General features: G+C 34.5%; 1 protein-coding gene across 1 annotated transcript in view; it reads left to right on the forward strand.

Moving 5' to 3' along the window:
• Positions 1-22,165, forward strand: part of LOC127561596 (double-stranded RNA-binding protein Staufen homolog 1-like) — a 73,003-nt gene extending 50,838 nt beyond the window's left edge. The window contains 1 exon segment of the mRNA XM_051996773.1: positions 21,929-22,165. Coding sequence (XP_051852733.1) covers positions 21,929-22,165 — 237 coding nt within the window.
• The last annotated feature ends 248 nt before the right edge of the window (positions 22,166-22,413 follow it).

The raw sequence follows: 22,413 nt of genomic DNA on the forward strand, positions 1-22,413 counted from the left end.
TAAAAAAGATAGAAAGAAAGAGGGCCAGGAGAGAGTCTGGCAAAGGAAGTGGGGAAAGAAGCAATCATGGGAAGGAATCAAGATTAAATAATAGGGCAAGGTAGAGTGTAAAAGTAAGGCAGAGGAGTCAGGAGGGATAGGAAATAAGAGATAGACACAAACAAAATAAAATTCAAGCATAGGATTTATTATGTAAAAAAAAGCAGAGGTAGTAATTGTGATCTAAGACAAAGTTAAAACTAAAGTAGATTTAATTAAAAGAAAAACAGGGACACCACTATATGCCTGTCATATTGATCAATATTGTTTTACTCTATTTAAAATAATTAGATTGTTTTAGATTGGAATACTGAAATGGTGGAGGAAATGATGAGTTGCTGCATTTAGAAAAACATTGAAAGACCTGTGCCTGTGAAGGAAGATACTACTCACTTCCAAAGACACAGAGGAGAAATAAGCATAATATAATCTTACACAAATGCATATGAATGTATATGTGTATATATATATATATGGATGTATGATTATAGATATCTATGTTATATATATATATGTGTGTGTGTTTATGTATATATGTTTGTGTGTTTATGCTTAGTTTTAGCCTTCCTGGGGAATAGGGAGAAAGGGATTAAAAGAATTGAAAGTGCATAGCAGAGAAAACATAAAAATAAGTAAAGATATGACGAATACTTGGGAATAAGATCAGTAGTATTTATTATATTGCCTTTCTTCAAATATAAATTTATTGTTTCATATTTTGGATTCTTTCTTTTGTACTGCTGTGTATGTGGCAATGCTTTTTGTTGTTTTTTTCTACTTTTTAAAGTTCAATTTTTATGCAATAAAAATGAAAAATATTGTAATCCTTTAAAGTTCCTCCCTCCTTATAATTATTCTTCAGCACCATTGTTAGAAATAAAATAATGACCTAATCAAATTTATTAAATTAAAAAAATCTACAACAAGCATTTTTTTGGAAACATTTACTCTGTACCCAGCATTGTTCTAAGCACCAAGGAAGCTAATGTAAGTGAAAAGAAAGAAAAAAGTGCCCTCAAGATGCTTACATTTTAACATAGAAAGATTATACATAAGAGGTAATGGAGGGAGGACATATCCACAAGGATATGATAATGGAGTCTGGAGAACAAGAGATTGTATCTTTGAGCCCTTCCTTTAAAAGAGAGCTTCTAGGAGAAAGTCATCTCTGGGAGAAGAGAGATCTCAGCTGGAGGAAGAAGACATCTGAGACATGGTGAGATAATCAAGTTGTAGAAAAAATTAACTTTGTTAACAATTGTAACCTTTGGGCTATAGGATAACTGTGGCACAAAATTCCCAAGAGAAAAAGAACAGGAAAATGGATCGTCCAAGATCTGTGCAGCCAATACCACGTTACAGAACTGCAGCTGCAGCAGATGGAACTATATTATTTGAGCCATCTGTTAGCATATATAGTTTTTCTCTATGCATACTGCCCTTTGCATGTCCTTCAAAGTACAAAGAAGTAAAACTTCTACTACTTTTGGAATATTAAAATGTCCCAGATAATTCAGGTATATTGTATATTCAAGTAGTGCAATCAGCTTGCTTGTGCCATAAAGACAAATCACCATCACTTCACTTATTCCCAAAGAATGTTGTAAAAGTTTCTCAAAGAATTATTTCATGGCCTTTGCCTAAATTTGCTTCTTTTGAAGGATATATCATAGTTCTGTTGATTTTATGAGTAAAAATCTTTCCCTATAATTCACAATGTGCAAGGAACTTAAAAGTCAGCCGTTCTACTTGGAATAACGCAATAGTTTCTATGAAGCTGATGAGAAGAATAATACATGTTTGTTTGTTTGTTTTTTCCTGCACATGTGTAAGCCTAGAATTAATAACCACCTGGGCATTTAATGAGAACATGCTTCTAACTGAGATAGTTCAAGAATTTATCATTTGATGCTATCTTTTTGTGTTTTGATTTTGTTGAACTATCCACAAATCACCTGGTATCACTGATTTCCATCTAAAAACTTTGAACTGGGAAAGGGCTCTTACTAAATCCCTATTGTCATTCTCATAATGATTCCCCATTATGTACCATGTATAAACAGGACTGGCTTTTTTGTTCCAGTCCACCATCAATTAACTATTTTAGAGTTTGTTAAACAAGATGGAAGTTTGTTCCTAAAAGATATGTATACTTCTACTAAATTGAAAATCAATGTATTAATACAATTACCCCTGATAATTGGCTGTGAAAGTCACATTTCTTTTTTTTTTTTTTTTTTTTTTTTTTTTTTTTTTTTTTTTTAATAATAAATTTTATTTTATTTAATAATAACTTCGCATTGACAGAATCCATGCCAGGATAATTTCTACACGACATTATCCCTTGCAATCACTTATGTTTCGTTTTTTCCCCCTCCCTCCCTCCTCCCCCCCCCCCAGGATGGCAAGCAGTCCTATATATGCTAAACATGTTGCAGTATATCCTAGATACTATACATATTTGCAGAACCAAACAGTTCTCTTGTTGCACAGGGAGAATTGGATTCAGAAGGTAAAAATAACTCGGGAAGAAAATCAAAAATGCAAATAGTTCACATTCATTTCCCAGTATTCCTTCTTTGGGTGTAGCTGTTTCTGTCCATCATTTCTCCAATGAAACTCAGTTAAGTCTCTTTGTCAGAGAAATCCACTTCCATCAGAATACATCCTCATACAATATCGTTGTCGAAGTGTATAATGATCTCCTGGTTCTGCTCATCTCACTTAGCATCAGTCCATGTAGGTCTCTCCAAGCCTCTCTGTATTCATCCTGCTGGTCATTCCTTACAGAGCAATAATATTCCATAACATTCATATACCACAATTTACCCAGCCATTCTCCAATTGATGGGCATCCATTCATTTTCCAGTTTCTAGCCACTACAAACAGGGCTGCTACAAACATTTTGGCACATACAGGTCCCCTTCCCTTTTTTAGTATCTCTTTGGGGTATAAGCCCAATAGAAACACTGTTGGGTCAAAGGGTATGCACAGTTTGATAACTTTTTGGGCATAATTCCAGATCGCTCTCCAGAATGGCTGGATTCGTTCACAACTCCACCAACAATGCATCAATGTCCCCGTTTTCCCGCATCCCCTCCAACATTCATCATTGTTTTTTCCTGTCATCTTAGCCAATCTGACAGGAGTGTAGTGATATCTCAGAGTTGTCTTAATTTGCATTTCTCTGATCAATAGTGATTTGGAACACTCTTTCATGTGAGTGGTAATAGTTTCAATTTCTTCATCTGAAAATTGTCTGTTCATATCCTTTGACCATTTATCAATTGGAGAATGGCTTGATTTTTTATAAATTTGAGTCAGTTCTCTATATATTTTGGAAATGAGGCCTTTATCAGAACCTTTAATTGTAAAGATGTTTTCCCAGTTAGTTACTTCCCTACTAATCTTGTTTGCATTCGTTCTGTTTGTACAAAGGCTTTTTAATTTGATATAATCAAAATTTTCTATTTTGTGATTGGTAATGGTCTCTAGTTCATCTTTGGTCACAAATTTCTTTCTCCTCCACAAGTCTGAGAGATAAACTATCCTATGTTCCTCTAATTTATTTATAATCTCCTTCTTTATGCCTAGATCATGGACCCATTTTGATCTTATCTTGGTATGTGGTGTTAAGTGTGGGTCCTTGCCTAATTTCTGCCATACTAATTTCCAGTTATCCCAGCAGTTTTTATCAAATAATGAAATCTTATCCCAAAATTTAGAATCTTTGGGTTTGTCAAACACTAGATTGCTATAGTTGACTATTCTGTCTTGTGAACCTAACCTTTTCCACTGATCAACTAATCTATTTCTAAGCCAATACCAGATGGTTTTGGTGACTGCTGCTTTATAATATAATTTTAGATCAGGTACAGCTAGACCACCTTCATTTGATTTTTTTTTCATTAATTCCCTTGAGATTCTCGACTTTTTATTGTTCCATATGAATTTTGTTGTTATTTTTTCTAAATCATTAAAATATTTTCTTGGAAGTCTAATTGGTATAGCACTAAATAAATAGATTAGTTTAGGGAGTATTGTCATCTTTATTATATTTGCTCGGCCTATCCAAGAGCACTTAATATTTTTCCAATTATTTAAGTCTGACTTTATTTGTGTGAAAACTTTTTTGTAATTTTGCTCATATAATTCCTGACTTTCCTTTGGTAGGTAGATTCCCAAATATTTTATGCTATCAACAGTTATTTTGAATGGAATTTCTCTTTGTATCTCTTGCTCTTGGATTTTGTTGGTGGTGTATAAGAATGCTGAGGATTTATGGGGATTTATTTTGTATCCTGCTACTTTGCTAAAATTATGAATTATTTCTAATAGCTTTTTAGTAGAATCTCTGGGGTTTTCTAGGTATACCATCATATCATCTGCAAAGAGTGATAGTTTGGTTTCCTCATTGCCTACTCTAATTCCTTTAATCTCTTTCTCGACTCTTATTGCAGAGGCCAGTGTTTCTAATACAATATTGAATAATAATGGTGATAGTGGGCAACCTTGCTTCACTCCAGATCTTACCGGGAAAGGTTCCAGTTTTTCCCCATTGCATATGATGCTTACTGAAGGTTTAAAATATATGCTCCTAACTATTTTAAGGAAAAGTCCTTTTATTCCTATGCTCTCAAGTGTTTTTATTAGGAATGGCTGTTGGATTTTATCAAATGCTTTTTCTGCATCTATTGAAATGATCATATGGTTTTTGTTTGGTTGGTTGTTGATATAGTCAATTATGTTAATAGTTTTCCTAATATTGAACCAGCCCTGCATTCCTGGTATAAATCCTACTTGGTCATAGTGTATTATCCTGGGGATGATTTTCTGTAATCTTTTTGCTAATATTTTATTTAAGATTTTAGCATCAATATTCATTAGGGAGATTGGTCTATAATTTTCTTTCTCTGTTTTCAGCCTACCTGGTTTAGGTATCAGTACCATATCTGTGTCATAAAAGGAGTTTGGTAGGACTCCTTCAATCCCTACTTCTTCAAATAGTTTATTTAGCATTGGAGTTAATTGATCTTTAAATGTTTGATAGAATTCAGATGTAAATCCATCTGGTCCTGGGGTTTTTTTCTTAGGGAGTTGATTGATAGTTTGTTCTATTTCTTTTTCTGAGATAGGAGTGTTTAGGATATTTACTTCTTCCTCTGTTAGTTTAGGTAAGCTATATTTTTGGAGGTATTCTTCTATTTCATTTAAGTTGTCGAATTTATTGGCGTAAAGTTGGGCAAAGTAACTCCTAATTATTGCTCTAATTTCCTCTTCGTTAGTGGTGAGTTCTCCCTTTTCATTTTTAAGACTAACAATTTGATTTTCCTCTTTCCTTTTTTTAATCAGATTTACTAAGGGTTTGTCTATTTTGTTGGTTTTTTCATAGAACCAACTCTTAGTTTTATTAATCAATTCAATAGTTTTTTTACTTTCAATTTTATTGATCTCTCCTTTTATTTTTTGAATTTCAAGTTTAGTGTTTGGTTGGGGGTTTTTAATTTGTTCCTTTTCTAGCATTTTTAGTTGCAAGCCCAATTCATTGACCTTCTCTTTCTCTATTTTATACAAATAGGCCTCTAGAGATATGAGATTTCCCCTTATTACCGCTTTGGCTGCATCCCATACATTTTGGTATGATGTCTCATTATTATCATTTTCTTGGATGAAGTTATTAATTATGTCTATAATTTGCTGTTTCACCCAATCATTCTTTAGTATGAGATTATTTAGTTTCCAATTATTTTTTGGTCTACTTTCCTGTGGCTTTTTATTGAATGTAATTTTCAATGCATCATGGTCTGAAAAGGATGCATTCACTATTTCTGCCTTACTGCATTTGAGTTTGAGGTTTTTATGTCCTAATATATGATCAATTTTTGTATAAGTTCCATGAACTGCTGAAAAGAAGGTGTACTCCTTTCTGTCCCCATTACATTTTCTCCAGAGATCTATCATATCTAATTTTTCTAGTATTCTATTTATCTCTTTGACTTCTTTCTTATTTATTTTGTGGTTTGATTTATCTAATTCTGAGAGTGCAAGGTTGAGATCTCCCACTATTATAGTTTTACTGTCTATTTCTTCTTGCAGCTCTCTTAATTTCTCTTTTAGGAATTTAGATGCTACACTACTTGGTGCATATATATTTAATATAGATACTTCTTCATTATTCATTCTACCCTTTAGCAAGATATAGTGCCCTTCCTTATCTCTTTTGATTAGATCAATTTTTGCTTTAGCTTGATCTGAGATCAGGATGGCTACCCCTGCTTTTTTGGCTTCACCTGAAGCATAGTAGATTTTGCTCCAACCTTTTACCTTTAACCTGCATGTATCACCCCGCTTCAGGTGTGTTTCCTGTATACAACATATTGTAGGATTCTGGCTTTTAATCCATTCTGCTAACCGCTTCCTCTTTATAGAGGAGTTTACCTCGTTCACATTTATGGTTAAAATGACCAATTCTGTATTACTTGCCATCTTGTTAACCCCGGTTTATGCTTTTCTCCTTCTTACTCCCTTACCCCCTCCCTTACCCCCCTTCCCAGTATTAAGCTTGTGAGCTCCCCTTGCTTCTCACAGCCCTCCCTTTTTCAGTATCCCTCCCCCCCTTAGAGTTCCCCCCCCCAACTTACCCCTTTCCCTCCCAGTTACCGTATTCCCTTCCACTTAGCTTATTCCTTCCTTTTTCACTTTTCCCTTCTCACTTTTCAATGAGGTGGGAGAAGTTTCACCATAGATTGAATATGTCTAAAATTCTTCTCTTACTGCCAATTCTGAAAGCAGTAAAATACTCACTATTTTCATTCCTCTCCATTCTTTCTCTCAGATTTACTAGGTTTTCTTTGCCTCTTCATGAAATGTAGTACCCCCACTTTCCTTTTTTCTAGTACAATGTCCTTTCCACAACTAGTTTCTAGAACAAGGTATACATGTATTCTTTATAGATCTTTACAGCCGAAATATAGTTCCCAAGATTAATCTTTACCTTTTTAGATTTCTCTTGAGTTCTGTGCTTGTAGATCAAATTTTTTGTTAAGTTCTGGCTTTTTCATCAGAAATAGATGAAATTCGCTTATTTCGTTGAATGTCCATCTTCTTCCCTGGAAAAAGATGCTCAATCTCGCTGGGTAAGTTATTTTTGGTTGCATACCAAGTTCCTTAGCCTTTCGGAATATCATATTCCAGGCCCTTCGATCCTTTAATGTGGATGCTGCCAGATCCTGGGTGATCCTTATTGTGGCTCCTTGATACTTGAATTGGGTTTTTCTAGCCGCTTGCAGTATTTTTTCCTTTGCCTGAGGGTTCTGGCATTTGGCCACTATATTCCTTGGTGTTTTGATTTTAGGATCCCTTTCAGTAGGGGATCGATGAATTCTTTCAATGTCTATTTTACCTTCTGTTTCTATGACTTCTGGGCAGTTCTCTTTGATAATTTCCTGGAAGATAGTGTTCAGGCTTTTTTTTTCATCATACTTTTCTGGAAGTCCGATGATTCTCAGGTTGTCTCTCCTGGATCTGTTTTCCAGGTCTGTTGTCTTCCCCAGAAGGTATTTCACATCCTTTTCCATTGTTTGATTTTTTTGGATTTGCTTGACTGATTCTTCTTGTCTCCTCGAGTCATTCAATTCCAATTGTTCGACCCTGATTTTCAGTGAGGTATTTTCTTCACTCACTTTTTTAAGATCTTTTTCTAATTGTCCAATTGAGTTCTTTTGTTCTGTGGAATTTTTTTCCATTTCGCCAATTTTGTTTTTTAGAGAGCTGTTTTCTGTTTCCAGTTCACTAATCCTATTTTTCAAGGATTTGGTTTCTTTATCCACTCTCTCTTTAACTGACTTCTCCAGGCTCTTTTGCCAAGCCTCCCTCTCCTTTTGCAGAGCCTCCCTCTCCTTTTCCCATTTTTCTTCTAGCTCCCTTGTGAGAGCCTTTTTAATTTCCTCCATGAGATTCATCTGTGCTGAAGGACATAAGGTCTCTTCCTTCGGGGATTCACCTGGGGACTGTTTCTTTTTAGTCTCCTCAGGGTTTGGAGTCTGCTCTTTATCTGTATAAAAGCTGTCCAGGGTTAAATTCTTTTTCAGTTTCTTGCTCATTCTGTCTATTTATCAAAGACAAACTATCAAAGAAACAGAAGGAAAAAAAACCCCTTGAATGGAGGCTGCTTTCTTTGGGGGAGGGGCAGGGTATTCGTGAGGCACAGGTCCTACTGTGCTATGGCGCCTGCGCGCTGAGATCCGAGCGCTCTGAGATCCGAGCGGGCTAAGACACTGTGGGGGAGGGGTGGCCAGGTCCCGAGAAACTCCAGCTGTTTGGGATTGTATTCTTCACCCCCGGTGTTTTTAGCTTCTCTGCTGGGCTGCTGACTTGCTCCTATAGCAAAGCTCTCACCGCAGAGACGGCTGCGATCGCGTCCTACCCCCTCTCCGCTCCACCCGGTTCTGAGCTGCTATCTGTGCTCTGGTTGCCGCTGCTGCCCGCAGACTGCTTCCAAATACCGTCCCCGCCCTCGCGCAAAAACAGACCTTTCTTGACGAGTCTCAAGGATGGTTTCTCTTGGTAAGTAATTGTATGGTTTTTTTTTCAGTCGAGCATTAATTCAGAGGCATGAAATGAAATGAATAGTGAGAGAAAAACACGGAGATTACACAGAAGTGTATTTCCTCTCCGCCATCTTGGCCGGAAGTCCTGAAAGTCACATTTCAAGTGAATTGCCTATATAGTACAAATCGCAAGTTGGTAATAAAATTGTTCTCATTTTGAACTTATTTAGCAGGAATATTCTTCATCCTTACTTTCCCTTCCCAGCAGGGTGACTTACTAGAACTTAAAATTTATATCTGATTTAGTTTTATCCCATCTCATCCTTCTCAGGATTTCTCATTCCAAAATTCATCAATAGGCTATTGCCATACATTCTCTGCCTCTCCATAGGCTTGATCTTTTATCACCTGTCCCACATTCCTGGGCTTTTGATGGTTGGGAGTTCATCCTATGGAGCTTTACTTCAAATTAACCATGCTGATCACCTGCTATTTTCCTACCATACTCCTGCTGTGGGAGTGACTCCCTTATTATCTGTGGTCTGAGAACTCTGGAAGCATCTGATGCTACTGCTGATTCAGTGGCTCCCAAGGCCTTTGACTTTTCTGCAGCCAAACTGAGATAATACAGCCTAGGCCAAACTGTGGTCTACTCTTTTCTGATGATGATCTAAATTGTCTTTGATTGGAAAACTTCAAGAAAAATCAGTTTGACTAAAGTGAAAAGAGTATTCAGGACAATTCAGATATGCTCTGGGAAAACCAGTAAGATGATCTTTATCACAGCAAATCACCAACTAAACCCTCAGTCTTGGCTTTGTACAGGAGCATATCAATGGGGCAGCCCCCAGTCCCAGCTCAGAAGGCAAAGTCTGAGAAACCAATTGTTTCCTGAAAAGAGCAGGTAAGGCACAACATCTGCAAACACAAGGGGCTCCTTTGCTCAAAGCCAAGACTCAGAGCTTTATAGGGAGCTTGGGATAGCACCACATTTATCCCAGGAGCATAGCTCCATTTTAAAAATAAAAAGGAGAAAATACCAAAAGAAAAGGAAAGAAGTGAGCAAGAAACAGAAAAGAATCTTGACCATAGAAAGCTACTAAGGTGACAGGGTAGACCAAAACACAAACTCAGAGAAGGCCAGAATGTCCACAGAAGAAATCTCAAAGAATAATATGAATTGGTGTCAGGCCCAAAGATGTTTCTTGGAAGTTCTCATAAAATGCTTTAAAAGGTTAATAAGAGAGATAGAATAAAAAATGAGAAAAGAAAGGAGAGGTTTGTCTAAGAGAGTAAATATCTTGGAAAAGAAAGGGAAAAAATTATCTGAAGGAAACATCCTCAAAAGTAAAACTAACCAAATGGAAAAAGAGGTACAAAAGCTAATTGAAGAAAATCACACATTAAAAACCAGAATATGGCAAATGGAAGCTAATCATTCTGTTAGATAGCAAGAATCAATTAAACAAAAAAAAAAAGAAAAAAAAATAAAGAAAATGTGAAATACTGCTTTGGCAGCCAACCTGGAAAATAGATCTGTAAGAGACCATTCAAAACTGATTGGCCTACCTAAAGATCATGGGGAAAAAAAAAGTCAGGATGCCTTTCTTTAAGAGATCATTAATGAAAACTGCCCCCAAATTCTAGAAACAAAGGGAGAAATACTCATTGAAAAAAAAATACATTGATGACCTCTGGAAAGAGATTCCACAAAGAAAACCTTAAGGAACATTGTTATAAAACAGCAGAACTACAATCTCAAAGAAAATACTGCAAACTGCCAGGCAAACATCAAGGACCAACATTCAGAATTACCTTGGATCTAGCGGTTTCTACATTAAAGTATCTGAGGACCTGGAACACCATATTCCTGAAAGGGTAAGGACCTAGGATAACAACCAAGAATTAACTACTTATTGAGACAGCATCATCTTTCAAGGAAGGCAATAAAGTTTTAATGAATTAAGAGACTTTCAATCATTTCTATTGAAAAGAAAAACAGAGCTAACCAAAAATTTTAATCTACAAAACAAAAATATGTAAAAGTTAAATGGTTTACATCTCTATATGGGAAAAACATTTGTAACTACTGATAACTGTAGCTGTCACTGAGTCAGGCAGAGAGGGACATCATATGGATTGAGGTTGTGGTTCTCAATGGTCTCTAATATGATGACATCAAAGAAAAAAGACATGAAAGGGTAGGGAAAGGTCTGTACTGGAAAAAAGAAGAAAGGGGTGGTACAATGGAATAAATTAAATCACTTGAAGTCACACAAAAAGTAAATGACCATTGTCTGAAACTTAATCTCATCAGTTTGGTTTTAAGATGGAACAACTTAATTATTCAATTGGGTATGGAAATTTGTCTAGCTTATAAAAAAGCTGGAGGAGAAAAAGGAAAGAAAAGGCAGAGGCAGAATAGAAGGGAGGCAGGAACACTGGGAAAAAAGGTAAGGAGAAAGAAGGATTGATAGAAGATAAGGTACTGGGTGGTGCGAGTAAATAAATAAATAAATAAATAGATAGATAAAAACACTAATAAGAAAGGGAAGGATGGTGACAGGAGATAACCTAGTGGTGGGGTAGGAAAAAAGAACAATAAGGACAGGGTAGAAGAAGAAAACAAAAATATATACAGGGGAGAAAATAAAATGGAGGGAAATGCAGATATGGTAATAATAATTGTGAATGTGAATGAGATGAACTTTCTCATAAAATGGAAATGAGTAGCAGAGTGTTAAAAAACAGAATCCTATAATATGTCTTTACAAGAAACATTTGACACAAACACATACAGAGTAAAGTTAAAAGGCTGGAACAGAATTTATTATGCTTTATCTGAAGTAAAAACAAGCAGTAGTAGCAAGTAAAATATATCCAATTAAATGAGATAATTAAGGCAAATACATCTTGATAAAGGGTATCATAAACAATGAAGTACTAATGATTCTAAATGTGTATGTACCAAGTAGTAGAGTAGCCAGATTTAAAGCCAATTAAAGGAAGAAATAGATATCAAGACTCTATTAGAAGGGGACCTCAACCTTCCCCTCTCAGAATCAGACAAACCTAAGCACAAATAAACAAGAAAGAAATTAGAGAGATTAATGGAATCCTAGAAAAGGTAGACATCATAGACCTCTAGAGAAAAATGAATAGGGATAGAAAGGAATACATCTTTTTCTTGGCAATACATAGCACCTTCACAAAAATTGACCACATATTAAGGCATAAAAACCTTACAATCAAAAGCAAAAAGACAGAAATAGTAGATCCTTTTTCATTCCACAATGAAATAAAAAAATATATATTTAATAAAGAGAGAAAGATACATGAAAAACTTGTTCAAAATTAAATAATCTAATTCTAAAAATGAGTGAGTCAAACAACAAATCACAGAAATAATTGACAATTTCATACAAGAGAATGACAATAATGATACAATATACCAAAATCTTTGGGATGCAACCAAAACAATTCTCAGGGAAAATTTTATATCTCTAAATGTATACATGAATAAAATAGAGAAATAGGAAATCAATGGATTGGGCTTGCAACTAAAAGGCTAGAAAAAGAACAAATTAAAAACCCACCAAATAAAAAATTAGAAATTATGAAACTGAAAGAGATTAATAAAATTGAAACTAAGAAAACTCTTGAACAAATAAATAAAACTATGAGTTGGTTTAATGAAAACGAACAAAATATATACTTTTGGTTGATGCAATTAGAAAAAAAAGAAAAAAAAAGCTCAATAGTACTAAAAATGAAAAGGTTGATCATACCACCAATGACAAAGAAATTAAAGCAATATTTAGGAGCTTTTTTGCCCCACTGCTTAAAATCACATAGAAACAACATTAAAAGGGAAGTACAAAACCAGGAAAAATTCTTTACAGCCAGTATTTCTGATAATGGTCTTACTTCTAAAATATATCAAGAACCTTGTCAAATTTATAAGAATACAAGTCATTCTCCAATTGATAAATAGTCAAAGGATATGAAACAGACAATTTTTAGAAGCCAAAATTAAATCCATTTATCCAAAATTTTGGAAAACAATTTGGAACTATGCCCAAAGGACTATAAAACTGCACATATTGTTTGATTCAGTAATGCTATTACTAGGTCTGTAGGCCAAAAAAATCACAAAATAGGGAAAAGAACCACCACGTGAAAAAATATTTATAACAGCTATTTTTGTTGTAGCCAAGAATTGGAAAAAGAGTGGATGCCCATCAATTGGGAATAGTAAGTTATGTTACATCAAAGTAATGTACTATTATTGTTCTATAAAAAAATGATGAACATGCTGATTATAGAAAGGCCTAGAAAGATTTTAATGAACCAATATTCAGTGAAACAAGCGGGACCAGGTACATATTGTACACAATAACATCAAGAATGTACAATGATCAACTATGGAAGGCTTGGTTCTTCTGATCCAAAGCAGTTACATAGCCTTTCAACAGAAAATGCCATCTGTATCCAGAAAAAGAACTAAGGAGACTAAATGTAAATCAACACATGTTATGGTCACATCTTTTTTCTGTTTTTTTTTTTAATCTCTCCCATGTTTTTTCCCATTTGTTCTGATTTTTCTGTCCCAATATGATTCATAAAGCAATGTGTATTAAAAATAAATAAACTTACCATAATAAAAAAGAAGAGAAAGTAAAAATAGAAATTGAAAGAATCTATCAGTCATCTCCTGAAAGAAGTCCCAAAATGAAAACTCTCAAGAATATTATAACCATATTCCAGAATTATCAGGTCATGGAGAACATGTTGCTAACAGCTTGAAAAAAAAATCACATAATTACAGTATAATTCAAGATTTAGCAGTTTTTACATCAAAGGATTGGAGGGCTTGGGATATGATATTCCAGAGGAAAAAGGAGGTAGAATTACAACCAAGAATCACCTATCTAGAAAAAACTGATATCATCTTTCATGGGGACTTTTAAGCATTCTTGATGAAAAGACCAGAGCTGATTAAGAAATTTTACTTTCAAATACAGAATTCAAGAGAAGCATAAAAAATGTAAATAAGAAAAGGAAATCATAAAGGAAATTTAATAAAGGTTAAATTGTTAACAATCCTAGCAAGATGATACTTGTAACTCATATGAACTTTCTCATTTTTAAGACAGAATAAATATGTAAATGTATATAGATAGATATAGATATAGTTTATAGTATATGTTTATAGCTATCAGCATATAGTATATGTACGGAGAGAGACAGAGAGAGAAAGAGATAGCAGAGGCATGACTTGAAGATTAAGGAATAATTTCTTAAAATAAAATTAAGAGGTGAAAAAGGAGAATACTCTGGGAAAAGTGTAAAAAAAGAAGCAAAATGGCCTAAATCATCTCACATAAAAGAGGCAAGAAAATGCTCTTACAATGCAGGAGAAGGAGGGGGAAAGTTAAAGGGAAGTGAGTAAACTTTACTCTCATCAGAATTGGTGAAAAGAATATACTCTATTGAATACAGTGATTTATCTTACCTTTTAAGAAAGAAGGAGAGTAATGGGATAAGAGATAACTGTGAAGACAGACTGGGGGAAGGAGTAGTCAGTAGTAAAATGCATTGGAGTAGGGACAGGGTGAAAGGGGAGAGAGAATAAAATAAATGGGGGAATGGGATGAATAAATTTATAGTTTAACAATAGTAATATGAAAAAGAAAATTGAAACAGGCCTCATTTATTAAACACCTAAAGAACTGAGTCAAATTTACAAAAGTAAGAGACAAATCGATAAATGTTGAAAAGATAGGGACAATTTTCAGGATGAAGTAATGAAAGCTTTCTATAGTCATGTTAAAAAAAAATCTGTAAAATACCATTGATTGGAGATAAACAAGTTAACACAATTCTAAAGTACTACTTCTTATTTATTTGATTGGCTAACAGGACAAGAAAAAGAAAATAACAAATGGCAAAAAGGAAGTGGGAAAGAGAAATTAATGCATTGCTCTTGGAGTTACAAACTTATTCAACCACTCTATATCCCTCAGGGGAATAAAGCCATGTCATATCTTTTGACCTAGCAATACAACTACTAGATCTATATCCCAAAAGAAATTAAAAAAATAAAAACAAATAAAAAACAAAAACATGCCAATAAGGGAAGGAAATACATTTACAAAACTGTTTATGACAGCTTCTTTTTTTTTTTTTTTTTTTTTTTTGGTTGCAAAGAACTGGAAATTAAGGGAATGTTGTTTTATTTGTGTAACATTAAATAATTGCAGTATATTATGATGAAATAGTATTGTGCTACAAGAAAGAATGAGCAGGATGCTCTCAGAAAAACCTGGAAACACTTTCATGTGCTGATACAAAGAGAATTGTATGGAGAGTAACAGCAACATTAAGACTATTAGCTATGATTGTCACTCCTAATTGTGTCTGAATACAGATAGAAGCATATTTTTAAACTTTTTTCTGTTTTCTTTCTCAATAATAATGTCTAAATATTTTACAAGACTATACATACATAACCTAAATCTAATTGTTTGCCATTTCAGGGAGCAAAGAGTGAAGAGGAAACAATGTTGAGAATTTGAAATTCAAAGTTTTTTAAAATGTTAAAAACTGTTTATATACATATATATGGAGAAATAAAATATTAATAAATTCTAAAGAATAATAATATGTACATATATTTTTCTTACATATATGACTTTTTCTTCTTCCTTTGATCCCTTTAGAATAAAGACCTAGTAAAAGTGTTGTTTAGATAAAGGATATGCATGATTTATTGATATGGGCATCTGTTATGGGCCAGAACTTGAAACAAGGTGTTAACTCAATGGAAGTGATAGAAACAATGCTTAAGTTTACACCTTTGAGAATTCACACATTACCTCACACATTAGAATTCACAAATTCAGAAGATTCACAAGTCAGAAACCCACAATCCCACTCTCTCAGAGGAGGAATCAACCTTTGGGTTCACACCTTTAAGAAATCATATATAAGGAGCTTCTGGAGTCAGTGGAGAAGAGGAGAACCAAGATTCAGACAGAGCTGGTGGCAACAAAAGACAAGCTGCAAGAGCTCTTGGAACCAAGGAGGGAGAAAGGCCTCTAAGAAAGCTAACTGGGGCCAAGGAAGGAGACAAGACGTGGAAGGAGAAGATAAACATTTGGATTTTGTCAGCTGGCTGCATTTGAGGTGATTATTACTTGGAAATGAAACTCAGGCTGCCTCCAGATATTTTAGAAAAGAAAAGAAGAAAAGAAGAGAAGGGGTCATTTTTGCAAATTGCAAATTGCAAAATGATCTCCTAAATCATTGCTCCACCAAGAACACATTGTTATTCTTGCTCTCTTATAACTGCCCAAATATTTGTTAGTTTGCTTTTTGTTATCTTTGCTTTTCAGCTACCCAACTGGTAGCTAGCTATCTGACACCAGCTATCTAAGCTGATGTTCTCTGTCTTTGATTCTGTCTGTTTCTCCATCCAATCTATCTGTCTCTGATTCTGCCCAGTATTCTGGACTTCTTATTAGTAAGACTCAAAATAAGTCATCTTTACCACATTCTCTTTCTATTTTCCTGCTATAACTTCAATACAGTTCACCCTTCCATCACTAATTCTGAGAACAATTAGGAAATGATGACTCTCTTATTCATAGAAAGGCTTGTTAATTAATTTACCTCTGATTCTACCCATTATCCTTATTTTCCCAGACTAAATTTTCACTCCATGCATATAAACATACTTATATGTTTTGCTGAACTTAATATGCATATACACAAATTTATATATGTGCATTTAGACTTCTTGGGCAAACAAAAACATATACTTTACAATAGTTTTCAAAATAAAATTTTAAAAAGGGATACAAATAACAACTGAAATAGAAATTTTAAATTAATATTTTTTAAGTTTTAACTAATGTCACTTGGGTAACAAGCAATTTCCTTCTGTCACATAAGATCTAATTTTCTTAGTTCTTCCTCCCCTGGATGAATGAAGAGGACTTGAAGATGTGAGTGCATGAAGGATATAGTCCCCTAAATGCTCTAGGATTCAGTCCTAAAAATATGAATTTTCTGAATAAGTAAAATTTTGTTACCTTGTTTTGTTTTAAGAAAGGAAGCAGTTATTAACATAAGATAACACAAAGTAAAGATTGACAAAATGATTCTAGGCATCATTCCTTTGATGAATAAGAAGAATCATGTAAAAGTATTACATTTCAATTAATTACAATACTATATTTTAGGGGAAAAAAGGCAAAAGAGTCATTCCAAATTGCTTTTAATACACAAATATGGTATAGACAAACCAGGAACAGTCAAAACAAAGAAAAAAAATTATACACCAATTTCTCTAATGAATATTAAATATTTGAAATTTTAAAAATTAGCAAATAGATTACAACAATTTATCACACGGTCAACACAGTATGATCAGATGGGATGTATACAGGAATGCAGAGCCAGTTCAGTATTAAGAAACTAGTAACATAATTGACCATATCAATAATAAAACTAACAAAAATCTCATAACTTCAATAGATACAGAAAAAGCACCCATTTCTGTAAAAGATATTAGACAATATAGGATTAAAAATTTTCCTTAAAATGATAAGCAGAATCTCCCTAAACCATCAACAAGCAAAATATATAATAGAAATGTTAGAAGGCTTCCAAATAAGATTAGTATTGAAAAAAGGATGCACATCATCATCATTATTATTCAATATCCTACTGGAAATATTAGATTTAGCAATAAGAGAAAAAAATAAAAGTAATTCTGCTAAATAATGAGGAAACAAAAGCTTCATTCTCTGCAGATCATAGGGATGGCATACTTAGAGAATCCTAGAGAATCAACTAAAAAAATTACTCAAAATAATTAGCCACTATAGCATAATTGTAGTATATAAAATAAATCCACATAAATTATCAGTATTTCAGCATATTACAACAAAGTCTAACAGCAAGAGATAGAAAAATAAATTCCATTTAAATAACTGTAGACAATTTAAAATAAATATTTGGAAGTCTATCTGCCCAGACAAACCCAGGAACTACATGAATATAACTTTGAACCATTTTTTTCACACAAATAAAGTCAGATCTAAACAACTGGAAAAATGCTCACACTTATATACAAAAGGAGTAGTTAACCTGCAGAAAAGAGATTGTTCAAACTTATAGATTAAACAATTCCCCAACAATGTTACTGTATTATAAGTTTGCTTTATTAAAAATCTCTCCCATAGCAAGAAAAAGATATTCTTGGACTTGACAAAAATTGAATTATCACAGCCTTAGAATTAATAGAATATCAATTATGAAGATTTTCTAGAAGGGAAGATAGAGTGATTACCTGAATTTTAGGGGTGAACTTTAGCATTCATTTAATCAAAATCTTAACTAAAGCATGAAAGTCTTTACAATAACCCCCAAACAGGCTATCTGTCACTTTAGTATGTCTAGAGATAAAAAATTCCAATCTACTGAAGGAGCCAATTTCTTTATTATTAAGAAAAAAACTGTTTATTGTATAATAATAATAAATTCTTGAACAGAAAGTTGTATATCTAAATATCAATGCACATGAATATTTCCTAAATTTAATTCATTTTTTTAAAAAGTCTTTGCCAGCACAAGATGTATTCTCTAGAAGAAATGAAGGACAACTGCAATTATAAATAAAAAATAGAAGAATGGCAAGCTGTTTCCTGAAGCTGTAAGCATTGAATTTTCAGATCAGAGGCCTAATGACTCTTTTTAAACAATCTGTGTTATCATTCTTTAGTCTATTTTCAGAATATTTCAAAGAATCATGTCTTCACATATAGAACTCCTTCAGGGGAAGAAGAGTTCAGGCAACATGTCAAGGGCAATGTCACTAACCATTTGTTTTGAATGCATTTTCCATCATACATTTTTCAAACTGGAACTATACAAAAATAAGTCATATGTGTACCTTGGGAAATTAGCAAATACACTTTTATTTTATGCTTGGAAAACTCACTGTGTTCTATATTCATGACATTATGCTTCATTACCAAGCATTTGACTTTAGCAGGTGTTTTGTGTGTGTAGACATTGATCAGGATATCTATTCTCCAAAGAGACTGGAGAGGAATCTAAAATCCAATGTGGATTTGAATGGGCATCAAGAATATATTGCTATGACATTTTTATTGGTTAAAAGCCCACATTTAGTATTTGTATACTGCTCTGCAGTACATGATTGCTCTGATTATCAGTTCTATTATTCTTCCTTTCACTATTCCCCATTCTTTCTCTTCTTTATACCTTCCTTGAAGGTACGATACTCTCTAGTTACTGAACCAAGAAATTAACATTCTAGGTAAAGATGAGGTTAATTCTTACATCCTCTCTAATGAGATACTATTTCCCAGAAAGGAATATGCTTCCCTTGTGACTGTTTCATTATTACTTAATACTATTTTAACAATTGATTCTTATTGGAAAGATAAATCTGGGATCTATTATAGAAAAGAATGCCCCATAAGAAAAGTATACATATACTTTGGCCTGCTAGTTTATGTCACAGAATTTAGATTTTAGGAAGGATTAAGACCTCTCTCCTAACATGACTGAATTCTTCACTGGGTCAAGAAGGTTCACACAAATTTCAAAGATGTCTGGTCATTACATAAATAGTTGTAGAAAACACAGGCACATTATGCTGACAATTTAATTTGGATAATACCTTTGTGGGATTAGTCAATTACTATCACAGCTGGTAACTACAATCTGTATGTCTAAGTAAGATATGTTAAGAATGTCTCCTAATAAACAGTGTTATTATATCAGAAGACTGGTCAATGAGCCCAGTCCTTATGAGCCTACACAAAATGCTAGGATAGTAAATGTTTCTGTAGACTTCGGGGCATATGTACATAATCTGTAACTGTTTACATTGCTACTTGTTGTGATCTTCTTCCGAAATGCATCCAGGTGATAAAAGTTCAGATCTTTTATTATCTCCAATATAGCTCGGTTAGCTTAGAGGCCTGGGCACCAAATGTTATGAGTTCAAATGTTGGAGTTCTTGTTCTTCTCAAAACACAGGGCTTAGAGGCTTAGAGCCCTCCGAATATCTCCAAATCCAAAGGTTCTGTCCTTCAGCCTCTGCCTCTGCTTTCTTCAGCCTCCAACCAACACAGAGATGGAATGTCTCTCTTGTCTCCTTCTGGGGAGCCCAGCCACCAACTACAGTGGTGTGAGATGAAGATGAATCTGGTTTCCACTGAACTCTCACTCGTAGCTTTATCCTCTGAAAGCTCTTCGTCCGCCACCAGCCAGCCAAGTGGAAAAAATGTATTCTGCCATAGAGCCCTCATCGCTGGCCTTTTATCTGACTCTTCTGAGAGAATGGGATTATGGGTTTTCTCCCATAGTGCTCTCTGGCCCAACGAGCTTTAAGGGAGGTGTGGACTCCCTTGAAGTTAGAAAGTGTACTTTGTGAGGCTAGCATACTTGTGGACTCCAATGAGTAAAGGTGTGAACACAAACTTTGTATTAATTAGTTCTACTTAGTACCTTGTTTCAGGTTCTGGCCAAAATCTTCTTGTAAGATTAGATCAACTCTAATTAGTTAGCAGTTAGTAAGGATTCCAACAGCTACTAACCAGATTATGAAGGGGACCTTCTTAGATTTCTTTAATTGAGTACAAATTTATGATGCAATGCTTTCAAAAGACACTAGTTAGCCTATACAATGCCTTTTTAATAAAACTCCTTTCTGACTAGCTGTATTTGAGTGCTAGACAACGTAAATGGAAAGGCATTGTCCTCACTCCAATTTGAGGCAGTTATGTGATTTGAAAAAATTTGTTTCTAATTTGTTCCTTTTTGAGTTTATTCTTCCCGCTTCTAGGTAAAAGAGATGGGATAGTGTAATAACCTTGTAATCTCCAAAAAGCCAAAAGAATAAGCTACCAGCAGATTTAGTAATTGGCTCCATGCAAAGCTTATAATCATTCCATCCAACATAATGGCCCTGAAGAGCAGAAATTGATCTTCAGGACCCCACCTACTAGAATCAGAGATGCAGACTTATCCAGCAAGGATTGATACTGCATTTGAATGTGAACTTGTTGGGATCAGTGATATGCAGAACACTGAATTAAGTCTGAAAACATTTTTTTCATGACTTAGGTGGTATAGAGATGATTGTGCACCCATGTATTAGGGAGAAATATGTTTGTACTTCTAATCTTGCTATGTATTCAAATGAAATATTCCTTTGTAAAAACTAATTTATGTCAATTGATTAATTTTTTGAAGCAATAATTACTGGAAACTAATGATTGGAAAACTATACTAGAAAGAGGGCAGGAGCAGATATATTTAAAAGATATCCTAGTCCCTCAGGAGTCACTCTGGAATCATGATATGGAAATATAGTCAGTCTCTGAGGAAGTGTGGCTAAAGCAAATCTCTATGAGATATATGGATCTTTCTCTAAAGGACATCTCTAAAAACTTTTTGGGTAACACATGGAATCCTAATTGGTTCTTAGGGACTTGAGCTGCCTGTGAAGTGAGAAGCTAATGAGAATTGGGGGAAAGATACTTAATAGAAGAGCCACATTTTCCCCAATATCTATAAAATCAAGTAGTGAGAAAGACATTTTGTCCCACTTTCATATACATTCTATCCTTTGAATTTCTAGATATTAATTCAGCAAAGGGAAGTTGAAATTTCTCATTTTGCTCCCAGTCACCATCAACAACAAAAAAATACTTCTAAGTCTACATGGCCCTTCTAATACTACTTAGGAGAGGGATTTTTGTTTTTCTAACTCATGGCTAACTTCTACTACTTTTTGGCTTCTTTTCTAAGTGTAGGTCACAGACCATGATTCATGAAATTAAACACATACCTTTGGATTTTGTCTTATGGGTTTCACCTCATGGATTATTAATCTTTGGTTTTTAACTTTCAATAGTGGAGATGGAGAGCCAAGGTGGCAGAGTAAAGGTTTGGGAACTCACCCAACTTCTCCCCTAATCTTCCAAATTCCTTTAAATGATAACTTTAACCAAAATTTAGAGCATCAGAACACCCAAAAAGATTGAGTAGAATATTTCCCAGCTGAAGGCTACTTAGAAGCTCAGCAGAAAAATTCTGTGACACTAGAGTGGGAGTTCAGCAAGCAGTCCCAGCACAGGCTACACTGCTCAACCCTAGCCAGAACACTCAATCAGTGGTAGTATTGGTGGCTTCCTGACTTCTCAGCCAAGAGACACTAAAGAGAACTTGGAAGGTCAGCAGAAAAGGTATGTGAAACCAGGGTGTGAAACCCAGCTCAATCTCATGATTGCAGCACCAACTCTGGCCTCAGACCCAGATCCAGCCCCAGGGTCAGCTAGGTGCGACCCCTGAACCTGAATCAGTGGCAGTGCTAGTGCCTTCTGGACCTCTTGATGTGGTGATATCAGGAAAGGTCAGCAGAGAAGTCTGTGGAAATTGGGTGGGAATCAGGAGTGCAGTCCCAACACGGGTTGCACCATCGCATCCCCAGCCGATGCAGAGTCAGCAAATTTGGACTCTACTGTTTTAGCACACTGGATATTACAGATACAGTGGAGCAAGAATACTTGTAACAATTCCAGGGTAGAAAAGAGTGCTTGTGTTCAGGTTTCTAGAAGAAGCTCTGAAAACAGCTGTACAAAACCTCTGAGGTTTGAGCAGTGCAATATCCACCCTCAAAACAGAGCCCTACTTTAACAATGAGTTAAAATGTGAGTAATATGCTAGGAAAATGAGCAGGCAACAGAAAAAGTTTCTGATGATAGAAAGTTATTACGA

This window comes from Antechinus flavipes, chromosome 4, assembly GCF_016432865.1.
Source record: "Antechinus flavipes isolate AdamAnt ecotype Samford, QLD, Australia chromosome 4, AdamAnt_v2, whole genome shotgun sequence".
NCBI lineage: Eukaryota > Metazoa > Chordata > Mammalia > Dasyuromorphia > Dasyuridae > Antechinus > Antechinus flavipes.